At 37.6% G+C, this 26,683-nt stretch overlaps 1 protein-coding gene across 2 annotated transcripts in view; it reads right to left on the bottom strand.

Annotated features, from left to right (window-relative positions):
* Positions 1–26,683, bottom strand: part of RASGRF2 (Ras protein specific guanine nucleotide releasing factor 2) — a 266,077-nt gene that overhangs the window by 117,261 nt on the left and 122,133 nt on the right. For both annotated transcript variants that reach the window (XR_003119799.1, XM_025387425.1), the window contains exons 10-14: positions 22,054–22,214; positions 20,685–20,751; positions 20,053–20,189; positions 5,780–5,862; positions 496–744 (exon numbers count right to left, since the gene is read on the bottom strand). Coding sequence is in view for 1 of the 2 variants with exons in the window: in XM_025387425.1 (XP_025243210.1) it covers positions 496–744; positions 5,780–5,862; positions 20,053–20,189; positions 20,685–20,751; positions 22,054–22,214 (697 nt within the window). In the remaining variant the exon portion in view is untranslated. The remainder of the gene's footprint in view (positions 1–495; positions 745–5,779; positions 5,863–20,052; positions 20,190–20,684; positions 20,752–22,053; positions 22,215–26,683) is intronic.

Raw genomic sequence — 26,683 nt, 5'->3', positions numbered from 1 at the left:
CACTTATTAGCCATCGTCTAATCCCTTGCTACTAAACTGTGGTCCAAACACCAGCATTGGGATCTCTGGGGAGCTTATTAGACATTCAGAACTCAGGCTCCACTCTGGGCCTGCTGAATCAGAGCTGGCAATTTAACAAGACACCCTCCCCCCACCACATGCAAGCTGATTCTTATGCATATTAAAGTTTTAAAATCATAATTGTCAAAAAAAAAAAAAAAAAAGAAAAGAAAAAAGAAAAGCCGAAAGCCATGGAGTTCATTTCCAAATAATCACAGAGCAAGCAAAGGCCAATTGGAGATTTCAGGTTTTCAACTTTGTGCCTGGGGAACTCTGTGTGACCTTTACATATGGCCTTCTGCTGGAGGGGCATGGTACTTTCAGAAGTAAGCTAGTACACCCTGGGATCTGCGTTGCAGAGCTGGCCTGCATGGTGACTCCGGAACGAAGAGGGCCATACGCTAATGATAGGCAAATCTCTAGCGATAGGTGTACCTGACGGGGATGGAGGTGAAAGGCCTCTTGTATATGTCAGAGAGTTTCCCCAGCACCACAGCGGCAGTAGTGAAAATACGATAGGTGTGCAGAAAGGTGTTGAGGAAATCGATACTAAGAAACCGCAAGTCCGTCAGTCGTTCCAAGAGGCGCTCCACGCTGGCATAACGGATCTGGGGCACTTTGCAGGAGTTGAGTGTTTTACTGAAGCAAATGTCAGTGTCGTCTTTATGAAGGCGGGCATCAGACCTATGTGCAAAGGCAGGAACATGATGGTAAAACCAGGAGGAGGTTTTCCCCTCGGCCACTGAGTATTTCAGCATTTGTTATTACACACTCAGGAGTGGGCTTCTCACTGCATTTGATAGGAGAGAGATGATTGCACAGTTGTCCCTCAGTATCCTTGGGGGATTGGTGTCTTGATCCCCCCACCATATTAAAATCCACAGACGCTCAAGTCCCTGATATGAAATGGTATAGTATTTCCACATAACCTATGCACAACCTCCTGTATACTTTAAATCATCTCTAGATTACAACACTTAAAACAATGTGAATATTATGTAAAATGCTGTTATCCTGTATTTTAAAATTTGTATTTTTTTATTGTTGTATAGCTATTTTTTGTTTTTCTTTCTTCCAAATATTTTGGATCTGCGGTTGACTGGCAGGTAGAGGGCTGACTGTGTATGTCTATATGACATATAGACATATCAGCATAGGCAGGGTTATGAAAACATCAAGTTTATTATAATTTAGGAAAGCCAGAATTAATAATTGAGGAGGTAAATAATAATTTGTCTCACTTTCTGGATTCCTTCTCTCAAATTCAGTCATGTTTTATTAGGAAGATGAAGCCAAAGGCCCTCTTTAGGAGCGGGGGAAAGCATTGCTTATGCCCTTAAAGCAAAATATCAAAAGTGTGCATAGAAAGTATTGGGTGATACCTCCCACAACAGGGGAACACAGATATCACTGCTATATCTGCAGTTATTTCTTTTCCCTGACTTCTAATTTTGCACATTTGTGCTTTCCTCCCTTTCTTTTTTTTTATTAAACTGATGGATATAGGGTTAGGTATTTTGCTCTCTAGAATCAGCTCTTTTTATTTATCCCTTCTACTGTTTTTTATATTGTATTAATGTCTGTTCTTATTTCCTTCCTACACTTTCCTACAGTTTAGTCTCTCATTCTTTTTCTAAGCTCTTGATTTGAGTGCCTAATTTGTTTATTTCATTCTTCCTGGCTTATTAATACCTTTTAAGGATATCTATTTTCTGAATACTGTTTAATCCATAAGTTGCAAGTGTGATATGTTATGTTTTTATTATGTTTTCAAAATTCTGTCTTCACTTAAAAAAAGGTAATGGGTGAAGGATATTCCCCTGAATAGCACCTACCACTGCCACCCTGCAATCCACTGCTTTTGTCATTCTGTCAAACCTCCCATCTGGCTGCCCCAACCCCTTGCCTTCAGACCATTGCACTGGCAGCCTCTCCAAGTGGACAACGAGGACCGCCAGTAGCCTTCACTTCCCCTTCTGAGATCCCTTGTTTGCCTTCACTGCAGCATTTCAGAACAGGCGATCAAAGAAGTCCTGAATTTCACCACTTGATTAAAGGATCTGCTACAGGGTCAGTGACGTTCAGTGAGCCAGTTGCTTGCTAAGAATCCATTGGCTGAGAATCAGTTGGAGTGCCCTTAATTAGCCCTTTCAGCGCTTTGAGGGATTTGAAATTATATATTTATTTTATTTCGGATAAAAAGGAATCAATTGCTTTCTTAGCTTGCTCTTAGAAATGTCCCAGCCCAAAGTATGCTCAGTGCAAGTGGAAGTACTTCATCTGCAGGCCTGAAAGAGCATTTTCAAGGAGCAGCTTCCCCCTGCCAAGGAATTGACGGGGGTGGCCCGTTAGCTTGAGTTACATTACTGATCTTGAAATGCCCAAGTGCATCTTTTGAGATTCTTGAAAATAACAAGGCACTTTCTTCCACTCACTATGTGTCCCTCAACCAACTTTATTTTTCTGGTTCTTAATTTGCTTATGCATAAAAAGATCTCAGAAAATTTTGTGAATCCATCAGCCTGTCCAGAAGATGGCTGAGCTAGATAATCACTTGTTATCCCATCATTTTCCACCAAAAAAATCTCTATTTTCTAAGAAAGTTGAGATCAAATATTATTAAAAGAAAGTCTTAGTTTGCATACCCTATAAAGGGATATTTTCACCTAATAAGTGTCATGATTTTCACATTCTATTCATAGTTTTGAGCTTTACATCTTTTGACTATAATTAGCTTATTTGAAACACTAGGACAAAAAATGTGTTGAAGCCAGCATGAAATTAAAATAAAACTGACTAATTACACTACTTTCCTTCAAAATTGTGATTACATTTTCATTTTAAGTAAAGAAATTAAATATTATGAAATTATTTAGTTTTCCTTTATTACACTGAGTAGAATCTTACTTTATTTCCTAAGAGACTCTCAAGAAAAATATAATACATTACTGAAGTCTCCTATGATAACAGCAACTCCTCTTTGGTAAACACTTAAGAATAATCTTGAGAGATCAAACTCATATCATCTGTTATAATTGGTAAGTTTTAAAAGGAAGTGAGTGCTTACAAAGTGATGCCCTGTCAGTAACAAGACACAATTATAATAGGATAATTTTTTTAACTCTGAGAAATATTGAGTTTTTTCTTCATGGTTTATAGATAGGGAAATAGATACATAGGGAGGAATATAAACTTCAGGGTAGAATAGAGCCATCAGAAGGAACAGAGACTGCAAAATCTCTGTTCTCTGATTGAGGATAATCAGGCTCAGTCAGGCTGGGAAAAAATAGTAGTATATATATAAAACTTCACTCTGCCTTAGGAATAAAACTAGTGTATTATAGATATGTTGGATTTAATAGAAAATCTTTACAGTCCAAGATACAGGTTTCTGTCCTAACAGGAGAACAATTCCAACTCATTAAGTGTCACCTCTGTGCACCCAAAGGCAGAAAAGTCCTGGTCTGTATGTAAGTGGTTACACAAATGAGATTGGACATGGACACTGGTAAACTGCCATGGTAGGGGACAAAAGATGCATTTCGGTGCCAGCAACAACTGATCAGGCACAAAACTGAAGTCTTCATTCGTATTAATTTTTTTTTTTTTTTTAATGGAGTCTCACACTGTTGCCCAGGCTGGAGTGCAATGGCGTGATCTTGGCTCAGTGCAACCTCTGCCTCTCAGGTTCATGTGATTCTCCTGCCTTAGCCTCCTGAGTAGATGGGATTAGAGGCACCCACCACCAAGCATGGCTAGTTTTTTTTTTGTTTTTGTTTTTTTTTTTGTATTTTTTAGTAGAGACGGGGTTTCACTATGTTGGCCAGGCTGGTCTCAAACTCCTGACCTCATGATCCACCTGCCTCAGCCTCCCAAAGTGCTGGAATTACAGGTGTAAGCCACCATGCCTGGCCAGTATTAATTTTTAAAGTCAACAAAATGTATGTGTAGTGGGCATACAGCTGCCCTAGGGTTTAGTGGCTTAGAACTTGTCTGCACTTTCTCACTTACACATTCTAATTCCAAAGCAGGTGGACTTTCATGGTTGTCTAACCTCCAAGAAAGTGCTTTCAAAAACAATGAAAATCATATATATCCTTTTAGAAAATATCAAAATTAAAATTCTGTGGTAGAAAATTAATCAGAAAACTCTAACCCAATGATGTGAATTCAAAAATTAAGTCATAGTTTGGACTTTTTGACTTAATATTCTACATTTATTCTTTATCTTAACATCATAACATTTTAACTAACCTCGTTTCAAATATACTGAATTCAAAACCTAGAAAATTGAATGTAAAATGAATTTTGCCCTAGAATTTAAAATGGCCCTACCCAAAATATTTTTAAATTTGACTAGTAATGTAAAACACTATAATCCTTTTATCATTTATATTTTTCTGTAGCATTGATGGCACCAGTATTATGTACTCTGCCTTTATGTGATATAATAAGTTTTAAAACTTGTACCATTGGGATGATGCTAACTGTAGTTAATATCTATCAGAATAAGAAAGTCTTCCTTCTAAAGTTAATGTTATTTATTGCTTCAGCATAAACAGATCAGACTTCAAAATATCCACATAAAAAGCCATAAAACACAAACTTTTTTTTAGTTTCAAGTAACTTCTTTTATAAACATAGAACTGCTTTTAAAAATATATTTTACTCTTAGAATTTGGAATGAAAATAACCAAGAAAATGAGAGTAATGAAAAATGTGGTTAGCTTCAAAATACTCCCAAGACAATTTCTGAATTTGAAAACAAAAAAGTATATGGAGACAAAATCATGAATACAGACAGCTCTAGCACACAGTTACTGATAACTTTTCCTTTTAAACCAGAGCTTCCCTAGTGGAAAATTGTAAGATTTACTTTGTTAAAAACAACTAGAGCAGGATGGCAGCCCTAGGCAAATAGCCTCTGGGGCAAAGCATAAATAGGCAGTGGGTAGACAGCAAAGCCACTTGATTCATGTTATCTAAATGTAAACATATCTGAATGGCCAAATCTGGGTAATATGATTCATACCCAATGGGAGGATTCATACCCAATGGGGCAGCCACACCTTGGTCCCCCCTCTGAACTTGGCACATCTGGGTGTTACTATTATTATTATTATTATTATTTGAGACGAAGTTTTGCTCTTGTTGCCCAGGCTGGAGTGCAGTGGTGCGATCTCGGCTCACTGCAACCTCTGCCTCCTGGGTTCAAGTGATTGTCCTGCCTCAGTTGCCCGAGTAGCTGGGATTATAGGCGCCTGCCACCACGCCAGGCTAATTTTTTGTATTTTTAGTAGAGATTGGGTTTCACCATGTTGGCTAGGCTGGCCAGGCTGTTCTCGAACTCCTGAACTCAGGTGATCCACCCGCCTCGGCCTCCGAAGTGCTAGGATTACAGGCGTGAGCCACTGCACCTGGCCTACTATTTAAAATTTTATATTCAACTTGAACATCTTAGGATTTTGTCCTGAGTGAAGATATATGTAACAGTATAAAAAACAATTTTTCTATGCTATGAGTTAGTAAACTGTGAATGTGAAAAACCATTTTGATAGTCTTATTTATAATGGAATCATATGAATCACTGTGTTCCTGTCAAGAAACATATTCTCAATAAGAAGCAGAATTCTATGGATGCAGTATTTTATTCAAGGTTTTACATGCTCTGCCAATTTAATCTTGATTAAAATGTAAAGGAAAGGATTCTCACACTTACTTAATCATATGTGGCACAGTGACTTTGGAATTCTCTTCAAACACTACAGTCATTAAACCATTACATCGTATATTGTCCACACACTGTGAAATAAAAAGTTGACAATTACAACCTTCAAGAAAGCCTAGGCAGATCATATATTCCCACAATTGTTTATAGCCAAAAGAATCAATTCAATTTCTCTCTCTCTCTCTCTCTCTCTCTCTCACACACACACACACACACACACACGGAGCAGGTAAATATTACACACTGATGAATAGCTTCAGTATTCAGATACTAAAACTGTACCAACTAAATGCCTGATAAATACCTGAGGACAGATACAACAGCTGTATTTTCCCTGAATGTATTTCCCAAGAATTCTGACCACAGCGTCACTTTGTCACAATTCTTTGGCAGCTCCAACACTACTTGAGAGGTGATTGGGACCTATCATCATTGCTCTTGCTATATTCATTTTCTGCAACCAGGGGGTGGTATGGAGTAGTCAGATTAAAAATAGTGGCTTCCTAGGATGGAATTCATCTTCTGTCTCACTAGTAAGCTCTGCCTCTGCTTCTCAGGTATTCTTTGCCAATAAATTCCCACATTTTACTAGTACCTCTGGCAGCCCCTGTTGATACTAATGCTGTTTGGTGAAGGGACCATGTGTAATTTCTCCTGTCTCTGGCATGCTTAAAGCCTCGTATCATCTTTTTCTCTTTTCCAAGGGAGCGTTCAGGAAGCTGTGCTAATTTTCTCTGCCTCCGTTATTTAATCTATGCCTTATCAATTTAAATTTTCTCTCTGCAATTATTTTGGGTTAGAGAAGAATTTATTTTGAATTATACATATTCCCTTTGAACAAAACAGGAAAATGAAAAAAATATAATCAATTTTTAAAATAAAAAATTGCTTCTAGTCCCTATGATACTATACAGTGCTTTGTGGCTATAATTAAATAGTACAGTGAAGCTGATTGCAATGTGACCTCACATAGGTCCTGAACTCAGAGTCTACCCTAAACACCAACGTTCTAATAAAAGAGTGAATATGCAGGTAAGAAACTTTAGATCACTGGAATTCTGACTATTCAGTCTACTTAGTATTTCAGCCATGTTCATACTTGTTTTTCCTTAAAACTTTGTTTTCCTCACATCTTATGCCATTACTTCAACTACAAAGCATAAAGGATGCCACTTGTGGGAAAAAAGTAGAATATTTTTAAGTTTCCCTTCAATATGTTTCCTTAAGCTACAGCATCTGGAAGTAATTTGGAGTTATATTTTCATATAAATAATTATGATCATCGACCCATGAATTTGGCCATTTTTGCTTATATGTGAATTTACGCTCTACCTTATCCCACAAGTGGATTACAAAAACATATATAATAAGACAAAGTCAAGATAAGTGAGAAAATCAGAGGTGATTTAGGTAAAGGATGGCAAACAATAAGACGAAGCCTGAAATGAAGCCACCACACATACTTTATGTTGAGAGCACTTGCCAGAAGTGGGCCTCAAAATTAGCAGGGCTATGGAGCAGTCAACTCAAAGAGGGACTCAGTGTTAGCTAAGAAATTCACACTTCAGTAGAAGGTCAATTAATCCTAGTCTAGGACCAGACAGGACAATTATCTCATGGGTTCTCATCAAGAGAAATATTGAATAATGTAGTGAACAATGTCCTCAACAATATCTTATTATTATTATTTTTTAGAGACACTCTCATTCTGTTGCCTAGGCTCGAATGCAGTGACACAATCATAGTTCACTGTAACCTCAAATTCCTAGGATCGAGTGATCCTCCTGCCTCAGCCTCCTGAGTAGTTGGGACTACAGGCGTGTGCTGCTACCACACTGAGATTTCTTTTGTTTTGTTTTGTTTTTAAATGTAGGGACAGGTTCGTGCTATGTTACCCAGGCTGGCCTTGAACTCCTGGGCTCAAGCAATCCTCCCATCTTCGCCTCCCAAAATGCTGGGATTACAGGTGTAAGCCACTGCACCTGGCCAAAAATATCTTTAAATAACTACAAGTTTTGGCAAACTGTTTTGTATAAACAGTTGAAAAGTACAATTCCAAACATACAACCCTGTGGTAGACCCCAAGGAATGTGACCCAGAGGCCCATCCTTCCTCTGCTGGTCTGGTTCAAGCACAGGTTTCACACTCTCTAGAAAAGAGCACGGGCTGCTCTTCTTCACACTGAAGAGATGCTGCTTCTCTTATCCTAGTTTGTGTAAATCTTGAGTATCAGGAAGTTGGAAACAGTATTTTCCCACAAATCCTGAAACTGCTGCATCCTGTGTGTCCAGGTATGTAGAGTCAGTGTTTCAACCAGCAAGCCAAGCTGCCAGTAAGTGAGATATCTTCTTGTGCCCGAAGAAAGGCCACACTGCCTCTCTATGGGAAAGCTCTCAGTTATGGCCTGATGAAAATACACATCAAGGGCCCTGTTTCAAAGTGGGGACATACATGGAAGAATGAAGAGATGGGGATGGCTGGTGCATGCATGCATTCATAATGAAGAAAGTAAGAGAGAGGACAGAGAAATCAGTTGGAGGCAGGCTATGGAGAAGGGAGTGTTGAATTTTAATTTTATCCTATAGGCAGATGGGAAGCTACTGAGGGTTTCTAAGCAGCTCCCTTATGCTGAAAGATCTAAACTGACTTCATGGTGGTATTCATTCAATGAAAAAGAGGCGAGAATGAATGGAGACCCAAGGGATGATTGGAATATTGAATCAGTAAATGAAATGATTCATCCCTCCCCTGAGGCAGACTGTGGGAATGAAGAGAAAAGGGTGGACATAAATATTTTGAAGAAAGGAATAATAAAAATTGATGAATTACTAAATAAAACCAAGAGAAAAAAACAAGGTAAAATCAAAGATGGCCATGGTTATAAGGCAATTTTAAACTTTCTGATGCAAATATATTTAAAAGTAATAAAACATAGCCAAATGTCTTTCCAATCACCCAGAGTTTAAACAAAGTTAAACAGTCAATGTTTTGAATTCTCAAGAGTACCAAGAAGACGCATTGATTACATGGCATTGGGATTTTACTAAATGTCTGTCTTACAACTGCATTTATCAAATACTTACTATGTGAAGACACTGGGCTAAGTACTGGGAAATGAGGATAAAGAGAAGAAAAGTAATATATGAAAGAGCTTTGAAGATGAATAAGGCAAGCCACTTCAAACTCACTTTCCTAATCCCGATGGGGACAAAATGGATTAACATCATCCCTGTTCTTCCCAAGCTATGTGGCGGGGTCGGGGGGTGGGGTGATGAGGAAAACGATTGGATGGGGAGAGGGGTTGCACACTGACAAGGGTAAGTGCTCCTTCACCCAGCGACCTTTCTAGCTATTCCTTAGACTTCTTTTCACTCTCAGTGTTTCTGAATCACAACGAGGAAGCCCCTTGGGGAACCAACACAGAAAGTGGGAAAGTAGACATGGTGTTTTGTGAGACCTGTGGGAAATGAACAATGTTCCTTCAATTTCCTTCAATATTCTAAGCAAATGGCATAGTTACTGAGACGACAGCCTTAGAATGACTACACTATCAAGAACAGAGGTGAGGTAATGGGGAGACCACTTAAACTCAGCCCAGAGCTCCCACACAGCTTCAGAGACAACCACACTATTTAAGTGGAGCCCAGACAAGGTGGGGACGGGCACTGGAGGTGGCCAGAGTCACAGACCTGGGTCATAAAGAGGCATCTCTGTCTCGTCCTGGACAGGGGGTCAGAAGGCAGAGATTTAACTCGTTTCTTAGGGATTCATAGTCCAAACCCCTGGGGAATACAGGAATTGGGTCTGGAAATCCAGGAAATGTACCACTGGAGATGAGTTCAAAGGGCTTGTCATCCTACCTGCATCAACAGTCAGAGAATGGAAGGGCAGAGCTACCTGGCAGCCCATCAAAGCTATAGGATACCCACAATCACAGTATCTTAAGATGCAGTTTCCTGGGGGCTGACTTTGTCTACTTCCCTCCTCTTGGAGACCAGAAGGGAAGCAGCTTTTGCCTTTTGAAAGAGGGAACCAAGAGGAAGGGGGTCTCAAGACCAATCTGCCCAGTTCACTTGCCCAGGAAACTCTGCAGGGTGGAAAGTAGGAGTAGGGAAGACAGTCAGCTTCCATAGTCCACAACAGAAGCCATGATGTGTGACCCAAGTGCCAAGGAGTGAGAGATGAGCCCACTCCAGGGAGCTGAAATAGAACTTTTCCCCCTGTTCCCAACATAAGAAGCAAGTGCTTTCCCCTTCATCCTTCATCTATGGTGCCAATCCAGAGTTTAGCTGTGTGTCTCTTCTGTTTTCCAGGATCTGGAAAGGTTTTGTGGAGAAAAACAGAAGAGACACACTGAGACATTTTTTGATCAGCTACAGTGTTACATATAAATAGCTTAGTCCGAATACTGCATAAAATTTGAGAGAGAAAAAATAAAATAAATCTGGCTTTTCATACCTAATATGAATACACATAGAGTACTACTTTGGCTAGAGTAATATTTAACTTGAAAAACCATGTAATTATACAAAAGAGAATTGGAAAGGGGAAATAATACATTAAAAATTATCACAACAAAGATGAAAAATGAAGGGTGAAGAATTTTATTACTATTAAGCTATTTATTTTTTAAATAAATTATTCATCTACGAAATAGGAAAGAAGAGGTCTTCATTTTTTTCTCGTCTCTCTCTCTTCACAAATATAAGAATTTATAGTTTGAAATTTAAGAGATATAGGCAAAAATGAATATAGACTTTTATTTTTCATCTTAATGTTTTTATTTTTTATTATGAAATAATTCAAATATACGTAAAAGAATGAGCCATCCACATACCAGCCACTGGACTTAACTAATATTAACACTTTCCCATGTTTTCTATAGATCATCATTTTTCTGTAAAGGATATAAAACACTATAAACATAGTTAAATCCTCCTCTTTTTTTCCATTCCAATAGGCTCTTTCTACTCTGGAAGCAATGACTATCTTGAAGCTGATGGATATCCACTTGTCCTTCTTTCATTCCTGGTTTCTTATTTTACTATATATTTGTGTATCTGCCCATCATAAAGTACAATATTATTTGCATTTAAATTTTTTATATAGATGCTTGTATTTTTCTCACACAACATTGCTTTTAAGATTTGTTCATATTGATATGCATAGTTCGTTCATTCATATGAACTGCTATATATCCCACTATATAAACATAAATTACAGTTTAGTCGATCTCATATATGTATACATTTAAAAGGTTTTCATTTTCTGCTATAACAAAGATACAGTGACTATTACAAATTTCTCCTTGTGAAAAAGTTTTTTCCTATCTTTTAATTTTTCAAAGGCAATCTGTCTTTTTACCTTTTGAGATTTTTCTTTCTGTGTTTTGTCTGCTATAGTCTTACCTCAACGTGTCTAGATGAGGTTTTTATTTGAGTTTATGCAGCTTGGAATTTGGTATGTTTCTTCAGTATGAGGATTCATATCTTTCATCCACTTTTAAAATTTCTACTCATTTTCTCTTTGAAGACTGCATCTTTTCTATTCCCTCAAATCTTTCTTTCTGCAATTCTCATTCCAGAAATGTATATTGGGCCTTCTAACTCTATCCTCCATCTGATTTTCTCATATTTGCCATCTCTTTATCTCTCTTTGCTGTATTTGAGGTAATTTCCTAGAATATAGGATCTATATTCTATATAGCTATATAGAATACAGATAGTCAATAGCTATCTCTATATAGTTATATTCTATCTATAGCTATATAGAATATAGCTGCATTCTACCTATAGTTATATAAAATATAGCTATACCTATATTCTATACCTATATATAGGTATAGAACCACATACCTATATATATTATCTGGTTCTTAATCATCTCACTAGCTATAGTTGATCCACTGTCTTTAATAAATTTTCAATGAATTTCTCATGAATATGTAATGTTGTGGTCCTACAGTTTCTAGTTTTAGATTTTTCTACGTGGTTCTTTGACAGGTCAGCCTGGTTTTTTTGCATAGTGATCTCTTCTTTCCTTATGGTTTCTTCCTTTCTTTTATAGTTTTATTATACTTTAAGCCTTGTTATTTTATGGTCTTTTCCAAGTTGTCACCCTATTACTTAAGGTTCTTGTAGTGCTAATTCTACTGCTATCCATGCCTGCTAAGTCTCACTCATGATAAATAATTTACTCACAAGATTTGTAATTTTTAATTCGAGCACATGTCATGAGCCCCAGATTGTAGAAGTGTTGCTAATGGAGTGGCTTTGTGTTTTGGGCTGCAAGCATGCTTGGGATTTCAACATTCAAAAGTTATTTTTAAAACAATTTCTCAGTTTGGCATTTACATCATGTGAATAAGTCTGATTTCAAATCTGTAGGCCAGAGACACATTCTTTTTTTTTTCTTTTTGTGAGACAGAGTCTCACTCTGTCACCCGGGCTGGAATGCGGTAGGATGATCTTGACTCACTGCAACCTCCACCTCCTGGGTTCAAGTGATTCTCCTGCCTCAGCCTCCTGAGTAGCTGGGACTACAGGCATGTGCCACCACGCCTGGCTAATTTTTGTATTTTTAGTAGAGATGGGGTTTCATCATGTTGGCCAGGCTGGTCTCAAACTCCTGACCTCAAGTGATCCACCCGCCTCGGCCTTCCAAAGTGCTGGCATTATAAGTGTGAGCCACCGCGTCTGGCCACATTCATTTTTAAAAAGAAGATTTTTAAAAATTCAGAACCCAAGACAAAGACAAACTTCTTTCTTTCTTTCCTTGGGTCAAAGGGTACAGTTTTTTAGGTTCTTGTTTCACAAAGGGAATATCCTTTCAATGCCCAGGCTTTAAATAGAGAACTTGATTAATGGGCCTTAGGCCAACTTTTGCCCTCTTTATATGTTAATACTACTAGGACATGGAACTAATATCTAGTCTAAAACCATTCCCAAGTCTGTAAGTCTTTGGCTTACAAGCTTTTGTCTATGGCTTTAAATTCCCTTGTTTCTGGCAACAAGAGATTTCCCTTCCTATCCGTAAATATACCTACACATTAAAATTTTTTAATTTTACTGATTTTATATGTTAAACGTTTCTGTTTTTATAGCAAGAGGGGACTAAATCAGCTTAGTCCTTCATACTACCAGAATTGGAACTTGAAATAAACGTTTTAAACTCAAAAGAGGAGATTTATGTGACCATTTCTGCACATCTCATTATCCAGTGTCAAGTCTCATTCATAAATCTTTCTGAGTCATTGTCAAGCCTTAAAATTATTTTAGGAATAAAAGGAAATTTTTACTTTCACTCAAGTTTCAGGGGAACAAAATATATATTCAATCCAAACCGTACCTCAAAAGACTATGTAATGAATAGTCATATTTTAAGTTATATAAAAAGGTCTTTGATAATTAGCACACAACCTTTAATCTATCCATGAGATGGATGGATGGATAGATAGATGTATGGATGGAGAGACAGAGAGAGAGAGGCTAGATAGATAGATAGATATTATGATATATTTATAATAGGGGAATGGTTTTCAAAATGAGTTCCTCATCCCCAGACTTCAGGGACACCCCCAGGCTGCACAAACAGGAAAGTGAAAAAAAGAATGGCTCCTGGAGTCTCTAGGTCTACCAACTTTATTTCAACCAGAGCATTCTGCTTTTATCTTACTTCCATTTGGGACTTGGAGTAATGCTGCAATGAAGAAAGAGTTCTGCTCTAGAAAAAAAGTTTAACTACAATAGAATTGGTATATGTGAGTGTGTATACGAACAGACTTACAGAGGAAGGTGTGGCATACATTTATGGTTATATAAGCATGTACCCTGGTTGTTGGGAAGAAGTGATGCCTATATACAGTTCACTTAGTTAAGAAATATATTCAAATAAGCAGGGTTTCAGATATCTTTAATGTCATCTTGAATTTGTGTGAATTACAATAAACCTTGAAGTTAACAGGAGAACAAAATTAAGATTCCTAGATCATAGATAGTCTAGTTCAGTTTGTAATGGGTGGAATGGGATCTGGGAATACGTATGTTCACAAAAGCCCCAAGTGATTTTGAAGCAGCTGGTCTTTGGACAAGTATTGAGAGTGACTTCTCCACCAAGAGTTTCTCAGGGTCTTACTTAAGGCAGTACCTATTTAAAGACCAGTGGTCTACTGTGTTACCATATTTTCCACCTTCCTGATACTTCTAAGTACTGGCAAGAAAGGTTAGAGTCAATTTTTTTAATTCACCTTTTTATGTTAAAGTAGAAAATTCCCTTTTGATTTCTGAGAAGCTATTTTTAGGGAGAAAGCATGTCCAGTGTGCTACAAATTTGTCTACACAGGTCTATATTTTGGGACATCTATCCAAACCAAGAAGCTCAGAGGTAAATTTTAATTCTGCATTTTAGTTAATAGCCATAATTACAGTGGATCTGTTTAATAAACCATTATGTATGACAGTGAGACAAGCACAAATGAATGTGCTTTATTGAAATAAATAGTAAAATCTTCAGCCTCTGATCATTCCCTATAAATAGATGAAAAAGGGGAAGAATTATTGGTTGAGACCATTAGCCACTTGTACTTTTTGCTGGAGGCGCCAACAGTTAATTATGGCCTTACTGGTGTAACTAAGAGTGTGATTAATCATTCAAGCAATCGTTCCTTCTAAAAATTACAGCTTCAGAGAGAGAGAGACTTGGCAAAGCTAAAAGTCTTAAGTTTTGTAGAGTTTCTTATGGGAAACTGGGATTGTAGCAATACTCAGGAACCACTTTCTCTTCTTAAAAAAAGAGCTACCTATGATTAGTATAATACAATAGAATAGCTTAGCAAGGTGGCTTCAAATCAAGCCAGAAAAAGTAAGATTTAGAAAAATAGTGGCCAGGCACAGTGCCTCATGCCTGTAATCCCAGCACTTTGAAAGGCTGAAGCGGGTGGATCACGATGTCAGGAGATCGAGATCATCCTGGCTAACATGGTGAAACCCCGTCTCTACTAAAAAATACAAAAAATTAGCCAGGCATGGTGGCGGGTGCCTGCAGTCCCAGCTACTAGGGAGGCTGAGGCAGGAGAATGGTGTGAACCTGGGAGGCAGAGCTTGTAGTGAGCTGAGATCATGCCACTGCACTCCAGCCTGGGTGACGGGGAGAGACTCTGTCTCAAAAAAAAAAAAAAAAAAAGGAAAAGAAAAGAAGAAAAATAGTGACAACAATTAAAAAGACAAAATACTGGAGAACATATATATTCATAATCTAAATAGAAAGAAAATGTTCACTTCCCTAGTCTATAAGGGTAGTGCCAGTGAATTACTATCTAGTATAAAAAGACAGAAATAGTAGAAAATGTGAATCTCATTGATAATTACAGAAATGTAAATTAAAACCACTAGAAAGCAAAAACACGTTTCCATTAAATAGAAAAATGTGATAAATGTGACAAATTCAACATTGGCAAGACTTAGAAGACAATTATATAGGTACCTTGTTGATGACGTAGTAAAATTATAACTTACATATTTCTTGAAGGAATTGTGGCAGTCTGTCACACCAGGAATCATGAAATAAGGAGAGTGATCAGGCTTTTTACACCAGCCTTATACTCTAACTACACACCAACAAGGGACTTTAAAAGAAAGGAAAAACTCCCACACAAAGATGTTTAGCACCTCATTATATATTAATCCTCAAACTTGGAAACAGCTCATATACTCAATGCTCAATTGTTCAGAAAAAGCTATAAAAGCAGTAAATTGATGCAGTTGAATATATTTAATATAATGCAGATGAATAATAGATAGCCAATATGAATATGAAGAGTTTACAGGAATATAGAAAGAAGTAAATGAGGTAAAAAGCAAACGTGATGTATGTATACACTGAGACGCAAACTGTACAATTATTTCTATACAGCAAGATTGCGGAGACTTTAGAGATGGAAACAGTTCATTCTTCAGGACAGAGGTTCTTTAATTGTGCAGAAGTGATCTATGGAGCTTATGGAGTTTAGAATGGCATCTGGAATGTGGGTTAAGGAATCTGCATTTAAAACAGTCCTCACATAATTCTAATATAGGTTATCTGTGGAAGCTATTTTGATAAACATTTTAGTGTGTTGGGTGTTGGGAATATTTCTAGTTCATTTTTGTGTCCATATTTTCACATATACACAATAAAATATTAAATAGGACATTTCAAGCATTCAGTAAGCTTATCTTATTAATAATGAATATGTCCAGAAATATACTTGAGAGACTAATTCTATGAATGGATATGTAACTTCTCCTATAAAAGGAAGATGCTTGAAGCAGGGAATGAAGCCAGCTGAGATATAGGCTTCTGGGTAGCAGACTAGGCTCAGTCAAGAGCACAGCACTCTGTCTCTACCACCTACCCACCTACCATTCAAACCCCACACCAGCAAAATCACTAAGTATACTAGAACAATCACTACTTCACTCAGCCTTTGGCAGCAGTTGACACGTGACCACTCCCTCCTCCTTGACACGTTTTCTTCACTCAGCTGCTAAGACACCATATCCTCTTGGCTGTCCTCCAGCTGCACTGGTGGTTCCTTCTTGGTGCTCTTCACTATTCTCCCTAACCTGACCCCTTTCTCAGTCTGCAGCCCTCTTACTTCTACCTATGCATATTCCCTTGGTGATCTCAACAGTCTCACAGCCTTAAATACCACCCAAATGATGTAGTATCTTCCACCCAGACCTCCCTCTAAATGCTGGACTTCTATATCCCACTGCTTATTTATCAACTCCACTCAAATGTCTAGCAGACTTCTGAGACTCAGTACATTCAAAAGTAAATTTCTGCTTTTCACCTCCAAATCTCTTTTCCCAGCAGATTTCTCCATCTCAGGTAATGACAACTCCATCCTTCCAGTTGCTCAGGCCAAAACCTCTGAAGTCATCCTTCACCCTTTTTCTCTCACATCCCAACTCTGATCCACAATAAAACTCTGCTGGTTCTACCTTCAGAATGAATCCAGACTCAGAACCCTAATCTCCATCTCCATTCCTGCCATGCTGGCCTGAGCTCTCAACATCTCTTGCCTGGACTATTGCAGCAGCCTGCTCACTCACCTCCCTGCTTCCACTCCTGCCCTCTGCCCTCAGCCCATCCTCACCACAGCAGCCACAGCAATCCTTTCAAAACCGAAGACAGTTCATGGCATTCCTTTGCTGAAATCCTTTAATAGCTTTCATCTGACTGAGTATAAGCCAAAGCCCCTTTCATTGGCGTAGAAAGGCATTCTTGATCTGGCCCATTACCTCGGTGACTTTCTTTTTCTTTTCTATTCTCCCTCTCACATACCCTACTCCAGCCACACTGCCTTTCATGGTATTCCTTGAAACATGCAGCCTCCTCCTACTTTACAGTCTTTGCAATTGCTGTTCCCTCTCACATGGCATCACATATTCACATGGTATCTCCATCACCTCCTACAGCCTTTGTTTAAAAGTCTCCTTCAGAATGAGGTGACCACCATTTAGAAACTCTACCAACCCACCCACCTTCAGCAGCCCAATCCTTCTTACCTTGCCCTATTACCTTCTAATATAAAATAGTATATACTTAGTTATTACCTTATCATTTATTTTTGGTCTTCCCCAAGTTAGAATGGAAGTTACAAAAGGTTAAGAAAATTTTGTTGTGATGGCACATGTATACATACGTAACAAACCTGCACGTTGTGCACATGTACTCTAGAACTTAAAGTATAATTAAAAAAAAAAAAGAAACAAAAGGAAAAAAAAAAGAGTTCAAGGCCAGCTTGGTCAACATGGTGAAACCCTGTCTCTAAAAAGAAAAAAAAAACAAAAGAACAGAAAATTTTGTTGTGGTTGTCTCTTTTCTTCATGATATGTCAAAAATCTCTAGAACAGTGCCAGGCCAGGCATATAGCCCTGCATAAATATATTTGTTGAATGAATGAAACCACAAGTGTCAAAGCCACACAATGCCAAGACTCTGTCGGCCATAGTCATCTCATGTGATGGTATCCCCATCACTAAAAAAGATATAACTTGGCCAGGCACAGTGGCTCACGCCTGTAATCCCAGCACTTTGGGAGGCCAAGGCAGGCGGATCACCTGAGATCAGAAGTTTGAGACCACCCTGACCAACATGGTGAAACCCCCGTCTCTACTAAAAATACAAAATTAGCTAGGTGTGGTGGTACACACCTGTAATCCCAGCTACTCAGGAAGCTGAGGCAGGAGAATCAGTTGAACCTGGGAGAGGTGGAGTTTGCAGTTAGCCAAGATGGCACCACTGCACTTCAGCTTGGGCGACAGAGCGAGACTCTATCTCAAAAAAAAAAAAAAAGAACTTCTGGTTAGCCTCCTTCCATTGAAGATATAATCTAATACAATTTTTTTGCTAAGCAACATAATAGCCATAGCATCTTGATGAAAGAAGGAGGAAGTTGTATATTTCTACCTTAATGTCTAAGCAGAGGGAAAGACTCACTTAGACCTTTGCTAGTGACAGGCAAAGCACTGGGTGCCTTTCTTTAAAGGATCAGGCACAGAATCATTCACACACTCCAGGCATCTTTCTCTCTTAACAATGCCTCCCCAGTCATGCTAAGGAAGGTCACCTGAGCTTCCATCAAGTCTATATCTTAGGGGCCCCAATTATATCATAAGGTGGAAGGCAGAAGCAGGTGGAAAAACACCTTTGCCTACTCCTATTCTCCTCATTCTTCCTACATATCTTGGCTTCATAACACGCACACAATTTTGTTGCATTTAGCTGTTTCCTTCCTTTTGCTCCCTATGAGCCTGCCTATTCTCCCTGAGAGCAAGAACCACAGTCATAGTCCTGGTACCTGCACAATACCTGACACCACATGGTGATTCCTCAATAAATGTTCGTAGAGTCAGTGAATGATCCAGAGTTTCATAAAGTAAGAGATGTGGTACAAATAGGGAGAAACTTAATATGCTATTAATTGATATAGCATAGAGCTAATGAAAGTATGAATAAATCACCACAAGGAGGCAATTCCACAAAAATGGAAGATCCCATATTTTCATTTCCTAGAAAAGAAATGGCTTCTCTTCTAGCTATTTATTTGCCATCGAAGCCATCCTGAGGGTATATAAGTAAAAGTCCAGCATAAGGCACTCTTGTAGAGGATGTTTAGAGTGCTAAACAGAAAAAAAAGACCCAGATTAGGTTTACATTCTGACTCAATGCAGCTGAGCAGCTTTTGACAAATGCTTAAATTTGCAGACCTCAGTTTTCTCACCTGTGAAATGGGACTAATTTCTCTCTGCTTACCTTCAGAATACTATTGTAAGCGTCAAATGAGATTAAGTCTGTAAAACTACTTTGACAGATAAAAATGATTACTATTGACATTCATTTTCTATTTCACCTCAATTTTCAGTCACTCAAAAAAAAAAAAGAACTAAGTCCGAAGAACTATGATAGAATTCATGTTTCCACTTAAGTCTTACATATAAATTACTATGAGCTCTTCCCAAAAAAAGTATGAAAACTATAATATATATCTTTTCCATGTGCCCCGGTTTCTCTGAGTTAACAACTTTGAAAATAATTATCAAGTCCTTAAAAAATATTTTTCTTACATAGCAACACTTTTCCCCTACAAAGCGAAAATTCATATGGAGCTTGAATAAGAATGCCCAAGTTCAATCATGACTAGTTTTGGCATATTCTAAATCATATTATTTCCTAAATAAATGGAACAATTCCCTAACCGGGCGCTGCTGATCAAGGAAAGGTAAACAATTCTGTTCCCTAATTTTTAAATATATGAAATACAGGAGCTCATTTTCAGGTTTCATACTAGAGATGGTGTCTCTTTTGATTCTTTAATTCATGATTTCCTGCCATAGCCCTTGTTGGCTGTTTTTGTATCTTTCACCATTATTCTGCTTCAGAAACAAATAAGCAAAATATCGAGTGGAGCCATTAGAGAATTTATTACTATAAATTACTATAACAATACTGTTCAACACAATTGATTACATTTGCAACTGGTGTAAAATGCCCAGGAACTAAAATCCAATTACCACATTTCAGGCAAATTTTAACCTTAAGAAGAAGAACAAACAACAACGATAATGATCACAGCTTATCAAGATCCATAGTGATTATGGCAGTGACCATAGCAATGAGTGTAATTTTTTAATAAAAATAAAAGACCTCTAAAAAATATCCCCAAAAGTTTAAGTTGTGAAATTTAAAACACAAAAATTTGGCAGAAGCCACTTGCTTACCTGACTGATGTCACTCATCCAGGCAGCTTTCTCCTGGCGTGAGGGCGCTAACAAGACAACAGTGAAGGCAGCAGCGTCGGGAGGCTCCACCACTATTTTAAAATCCAGGTGCCCAAACACTTGCCCAGAACCTTTAGCTTGAACACATGTAAGTCAAACAATTAGATGAGAATACATGAAAAAAAAAAAAAGAGTGATAACTGCCTTCACATCATTCTATTTATACAATCCATTTGCACTCAAATCGGGACTCTCATTTCAGCAATATCGTACTTCTCAGGCATGAAGAGGGCTTTATTAAGCTCATAAGCAGATGAAGAAGCTGAGGTCGGTAGGTTACTTGAGACTACAATCCTGGTTTCCTTCTGATTTCATAGTTGTTTTTTTTTTTTTTTTTAAATTCCCATGATTTATAGAATTCCAACACTCTAATTCAACTCTTCTGTCTTCTCTATCTGCCACTTAATAGTCACTATCACAAAACAAATTCAGTAAAATGTGAATTCCCAAAGATGGTTTAACAAGACTCATGGGCTAAAGGGTTCATACATAAATGACTTTAGGGAGTTTGTCCTCAGCCTCTCTCCCACCTCTAATTCTAATAGAATCCTAAGTGATCAAACGTGACTTACAGTCATCATCGCTTGCATCTGGCTCCTCAATCAATGTGCAGTCTATTAGAGACAGAACCCCACCTGTCTGGAAACAAACCAATTTTTCATTAAGACACTGAAAGTCTTGTGTAGACTGGGAAGCTCTGATTTGTAAACACTATATTCAAGTTGCCATAGAAGAAAGCATAGCAATTCTGCATCAAAAATGATTTTTCATAGAGTCCAAAATTAAGCTTAGATGTGCAAAAGGAAGTGAACTCATTTAACTTCAGTAAAATTCTTCCTTTTCAACCCACTCCCACTCAGTTGTTTATACAATTTAGCAAGTCAGCTGATGGGGGACTTAGATGGCACCACAGTGGCTTTAGAGAGTAATGCAGCTTAGCAAAGGGCTGAACTCACCAACCAGGATGTGGCTGAAGCAGTAGAAAGCTGTCATCATGGTGTTGAATAATATTTGTAAGCAATAATATAAAAGGGTATAGATAGGCAAACTTTTTCTGTAACGGGTCAGATAGTAAATATTTTAGGCTCTGCAAGTCATATGATCTCTGTCACAACTACTCAGATCTGCCACTTTAGCATAAAAGCAGTCACAGACACAAAGACATGAGCGTGGCTGTGTTCCAATAAAACTTTATTAACAGGCCAGGCACAGTGGCTCACACTTGTAATTCTAGCACTTTGGGAGGCCAAGGCAGGAGGATCACTTGACGCCAGGAGTCATAGCAACACAGCAAGACATTGTCTCTATGAAAATTTTTTCAAAGATTAGATGGGCATGGCAGTACATGTCTGTAGTCCCAGCAGCTTAGGAAGCTGAGGCAGGAGGACTGCTTGAGCCTAGGAGTTCGAGGCTGCAGTGAGCTATGATCATGCCGCTGCACTCCAGCCTGGGCAACAGAGTGAGACCCTATCTCAACAAAACAAAACAAAACAAAAAATTTTATTAACAAAAACAGGCTCTAAGCCATGGGCCATAGTTTGCTGACTCCTAGTACAGAGCAAGATAAAATAGGATTTAGCAAATATTGCACTGGTATATTGTAGCGATTTGACAAGATTTTTGTAGCTCAGTAGTTGTCAACTAGTATATAACTTTGTATATGATTATACAGATACAGTATAGTATATCATTTTGTCCAGGTTATGATTTAAATTGTATTTCTTCATGGTGATGCATACTTAAAATACATTTCTATTACTCTGAATTCAAATGAAAATGAATTAAATGGCAGAGTTGGTAAATGCACATTACCTCACTCGTTATGCAATCATGACAATCTGTTTTATGACAATACCAAGCACGGGAAAGTCACAAGTGAGTTAACTTCAATACCTTGTAAGTGCTTGGAAGATCAGTGGAACAGTTATGGAAAATCAGTACCTTGAGCAGATGCAGCTTCCCTCCTGAACTTCTTGTGCATATTAAAAAGTGTTTTGTAAATAAGAAGCATTGTCTCTCTCCTTCCTTTTTCAAAGACAACGAACCCAGGCGAACTTTACTAAGCTTCCCCCTCTCAACGGAAGGTACTTGAATAAGAGAACCTGGTGATTACAAAAATGAAGAATACACAGCAATTAAAATTCTGTCAAGTGAGGACCATGTCCATGGCAATAAGCACTAAGACCTGTTTCCCATAATACCAGGGATTGATTTTATGTGACACATCATCAGAACAAGTAACTCTCTTCCAGTCTGAGCAGAAGAAACAATGCATTGTATTTTAAGGGCTGAACTGTTCCTAATATTTTTGTGAAACACTGTAGACTTGATTCTTCATCCATAAACTGGAAAATAAGTTTGAAAGAAGGCAAAATTGAATTCAACGAATGAGGCACTTCTGCTATCTGTCCTTAGTGATCTGACCCAATCAATTTATGTGTTTAATAATAACATACATATTACATAATTATATAGAGTAATATAATAACATAACAAAAAGCAAATGCAATGCATTCTTCCTGAAGCACAGAAGGTAGATAAATAGCATATTAATATAGTTTACCTTGAATTTTAAAAATAGAATGTACATGTATATTATAAAAATATATAAATTATATAATTCAGGGAAATTTAGCTAAGAACTATTTTTAAAGGACACCTATTTCAAGTTACATTTAAATTATGTGTGATAAAAATTATTTGTAGAATCTAAACAGAAAATAAACCACATAAAATCTATACCCAGTATACTACTATGAGCAAAACTACCTTCCATTTAATGTAAGAAGCTATACACAGACTTTATAATACCAACATTGCCTTTGATTATTTCTAGATTTCACCCTCATAGCGACCTCCCCGTACCCCAAAACAAAATTCCAATCTAAGTTAAATATCAAACCAGAAAGTACTAACAAAGATTCTTGCAAACCTCTTGATTCTGACTTCTGAAGTGCCCTGAGATAATCATATTTCTTACATTTATTTAACCTACCACCTACCCCAAATGCAGCCTTACACAGGCTCATATTACCCTCAGAAGAATCATTAAGTGCATATCCAACCCTTGAACATTAACAGCAGTCATCACTAAGAGATGAGATTCTAGACAACCTTATTTTCCTCTTCATACATTTTTCTAGTTTCCTGATTTTTTTAATGAGCACAAATTATTTCAATAAGGAGAAAAACACCACTAAAGTTCTTCATATAAATAATATATATACATAAGTTGGTAGAACTATGATTGAGTCACAAAATGTTCTTATTAACATATGAATGTTGCAAATTGCATCTACTTTTTAACAGAGATTGAAAGGTGTACAGGGTGGCAAGAGACCCAAGTTTCCACGCCTGGATCTCACACTGTCTATTTTGGTGACTGCTGCAGTGGGATGCTTGACAGACACAGAGTAGGCAGCTATTCTGGGCCTAAAGAATAGCAAGGAAGCAGTCCTGGGTGAGGTGTGGGACTGGGGAACAATGGGCCAGGAGACGGCTTGACTCCTACAAAGGGATGGGTAAGAGGAGAGTGAATGAAGGAGGTGAGGTGGGTGGGAATAAACTGGCTGGTAGCCCAGGCAGCAAGGAATGACATAAAGTACTGGAGGCAAGGGAAAGCAGGAGGCCGAAGTTAGGGAAGTCTATGAGCAAGTCATAGCAGCAGAAGGCTCTGCTCATGGGGCTCAGGATGCAATCAAAGCCAGAGGCCTTGCAGAGGACGTGATTCAATGCCTCCCATTTCACAGATGGGGAAACTGAGGTCTGAGGTTAAGCAGATTGCCTAAGGTCATGCCTAAGTGAGAAGTGAGTGATGTAGCCAGAGGATTCGGCCACATAAAATATAAGACTCAGAAAGAAGACAGATGGGAAGAGAGTAAGTTCTAGCTCTGCCATGGGGGCCATGAGTCATCAGGTCCATGAGTTACGGCTGAGTGAAAGACTGAGGCTTGGACAAATAAGCTTGGTGGACAAATAGGTTTGGGAGTCATTTTCAGAAAGGCTATAAGCAAGCTGTGAAAACCCAGTAATAATGTGTTCGTTAGTAAATGCTTCTAGCAATTTAGTGATTTTCTATGTCAGAAATTATAGAGTACATAAAAATAAATACAATTTAGAAAGAAATTAGAGAATATACTGTTAGCTCATATATTAGCAATTACTGTGGATTTCAGCTGTGAGACAAAAAAAAAAAAAAAAAAAGGTTCCTTGGCAACCATACACTAATATGCTTAATCTATAATTGTTTACCTCATATCCAAGTAGGAGGGAGACATAGGAGACTGTGTATATTAGGTACATACAGAAATGTATACACCTGAATTAAAAGTAAGAAATTGCAACACTATGGTTTGTGAAATAATCATATTTGGAAAAAGCATTTTAAATTGATTTTTTCACATTTTCTCTTGCATTTGACATGATGTTTCAACATAGCTATGAGATATGAAGAAAGGATTCCTTGCTAGCTAATATAAATTAGAGAAATACTTAGTATTCATTTAGTGATTCATCAGATCATTGCTATAGCATGATTCTTTGCATCCTGGTCATCAGTCTGTCTAATAATTGGGGTCAACTTCCAACAAAATTTTTGTTATTTCAATCACTTCATTCCCACAGAATGGTATTCAAGACTATGCCCCTTATTCTGAATTCTACTGAGTAATGAAAAAGAATGAAGAGCCATTTCCAGCTTATTGGGTTAGGCATTTGGGAAGATATAACTGTCTCTAGACCCCAGGTTACAATTTCAGAGAACACTGGTACATTGAAAGCACATGCCTTAGAGTCTAGGAATGATTAAAATACCAGCAATGTCCATGTCTTATTCTCAAGGCACTTAGTCCTGTATTCAGTCACCTATATTTCATTTTCCTGATTTACATTTCCACAAAACACTGTTCACAATGCATAATAGATTTTATACAAAACGTCAACTTAGAGTGCCTTTATCTTCTACTAAACATTCATATATATTTCATGTTATTGAAAATAGGAAGTCATTCCAAATTTTGGATCTTGGCTTTTAAAGTTTATCATAATCTTGCAGGTCCTAGTCTAGGTGCTTTTGTAAGCATTAGCTCATTTTTACAACAATCCTAAAAGATAGCTACTACTATTAACTCCAATTTAAGGAGAAGAAACTGAGGCAGAGAGAAGTTAAGTAAATTGCCCAATATCACACAGCAAGGAAGTAGGGGAGACAGGATTTGCACTCCAGTGATGCAGCTCGACTGTTTTCCTATCATTGCCTCAGACACTCACACATTTATTCAACAAACTGTTAATAGATTTTAGAAAACAATGATAATATCAGCCCATTACTATAATATAGTCTTCTGTATCCTATCCATCAGACTAATAATTGGAAACCATTTACGATAAAACTTTCATTATTTCAATCACTAAATCCCCATCAGAAAACATTCAAGAGCTGCTGATGCCCTTATTCTAAGGTGACCTTTCAGATGATCTGGATGACGTATTTTTTCTAGTTCTTATGAATAAAAATTCACATAAGGTGGAAACCTCATGCACACATGCGCGCGCACACACACACAGAAATAGACCACATATCAACCCTAAAAGTAATTAACACAAACATTAGCACACCTTTAGAGATAAATTGTAGACCATTTCATAGAAAATAAGAATCCCTCAAAATTTTTTTTAAGTAATAATTTTTAAAAACACCTCAATGGGTCTTAAAGTCGTTAAGGGTGTTATGTAAAAGTGATAATAGGAGTAACCAAAGCAAACAATGCAAACTTTCCAAATTGTCTGTGATTGTATTACTTCCTAATTTCAGATTAAGGTCTGAATTTTAGAAACCAGCTTTACTGTATAACTCTTAAACAACTAACCAAAGCACGCATGCAGAAAAATACTGCTAAAAGGCAAATCATTATATTGACGTCAACACAATAATACCAGAAATATTCATAGCTGACAGAAGTGCCTTAAACATGCAGTACATAACAAGGAATTAATAACATATGGGCATGAACAAAGGGAGAAATTGTCCATGATTGTTTTCTCTCCAATTGCAATGAAAAAAAAAATGACATCCAATATTTGACCTTCCAGCATTTTTCATTACTGAAAGTTTTTTCAAGCTCGGACCTAAAAAAGTTTACATTTTTTTAGCAATATAGTAAATGTTTATGGGTAATAATACTTCCCAATCAAAAATCCTTTAAGAAATTATACGCTATAGAAACTTTTGTCTCCATTCTCACATCCTATCAAGCACAAGTCAATTAGTAGACATTTTCAGCGAACTCCAATACAAGAAAAATACAACATAAAACACTTTACAGTCATAATTGCAATTCAATAAATAATTTAATTCAGTGCCCATTTTCCAGGTACCTGTAACAGAAAGCATCATACTAGACAAGGCAAGGCAGAGAGAATTCCTAAGTGCTGCCCTTCAGAGTTGACAGCAACCAGGACAGAGAGGCACACAAGCAGGTACCTCTACACGAGGATGAAATACAAGCACCAGGGGTAAAGTGCCTTGGAAACAAGCGGAAGGGAAATGCATTCTAACTGGAGGAGAGGGGAG

Source organism: Theropithecus gelada, chromosome 6 (assembly GCF_003255815.1).
Source record: "Theropithecus gelada isolate Dixy chromosome 6, Tgel_1.0, whole genome shotgun sequence".
Taxonomy (NCBI): domain Eukaryota; kingdom Metazoa; phylum Chordata; class Mammalia; order Primates; family Cercopithecidae; genus Theropithecus; species Theropithecus gelada.
The sequence above is the reverse complement of the archived record's forward strand: the minus strand, read 5'-3'. Positions and strand labels throughout refer to the sequence as shown.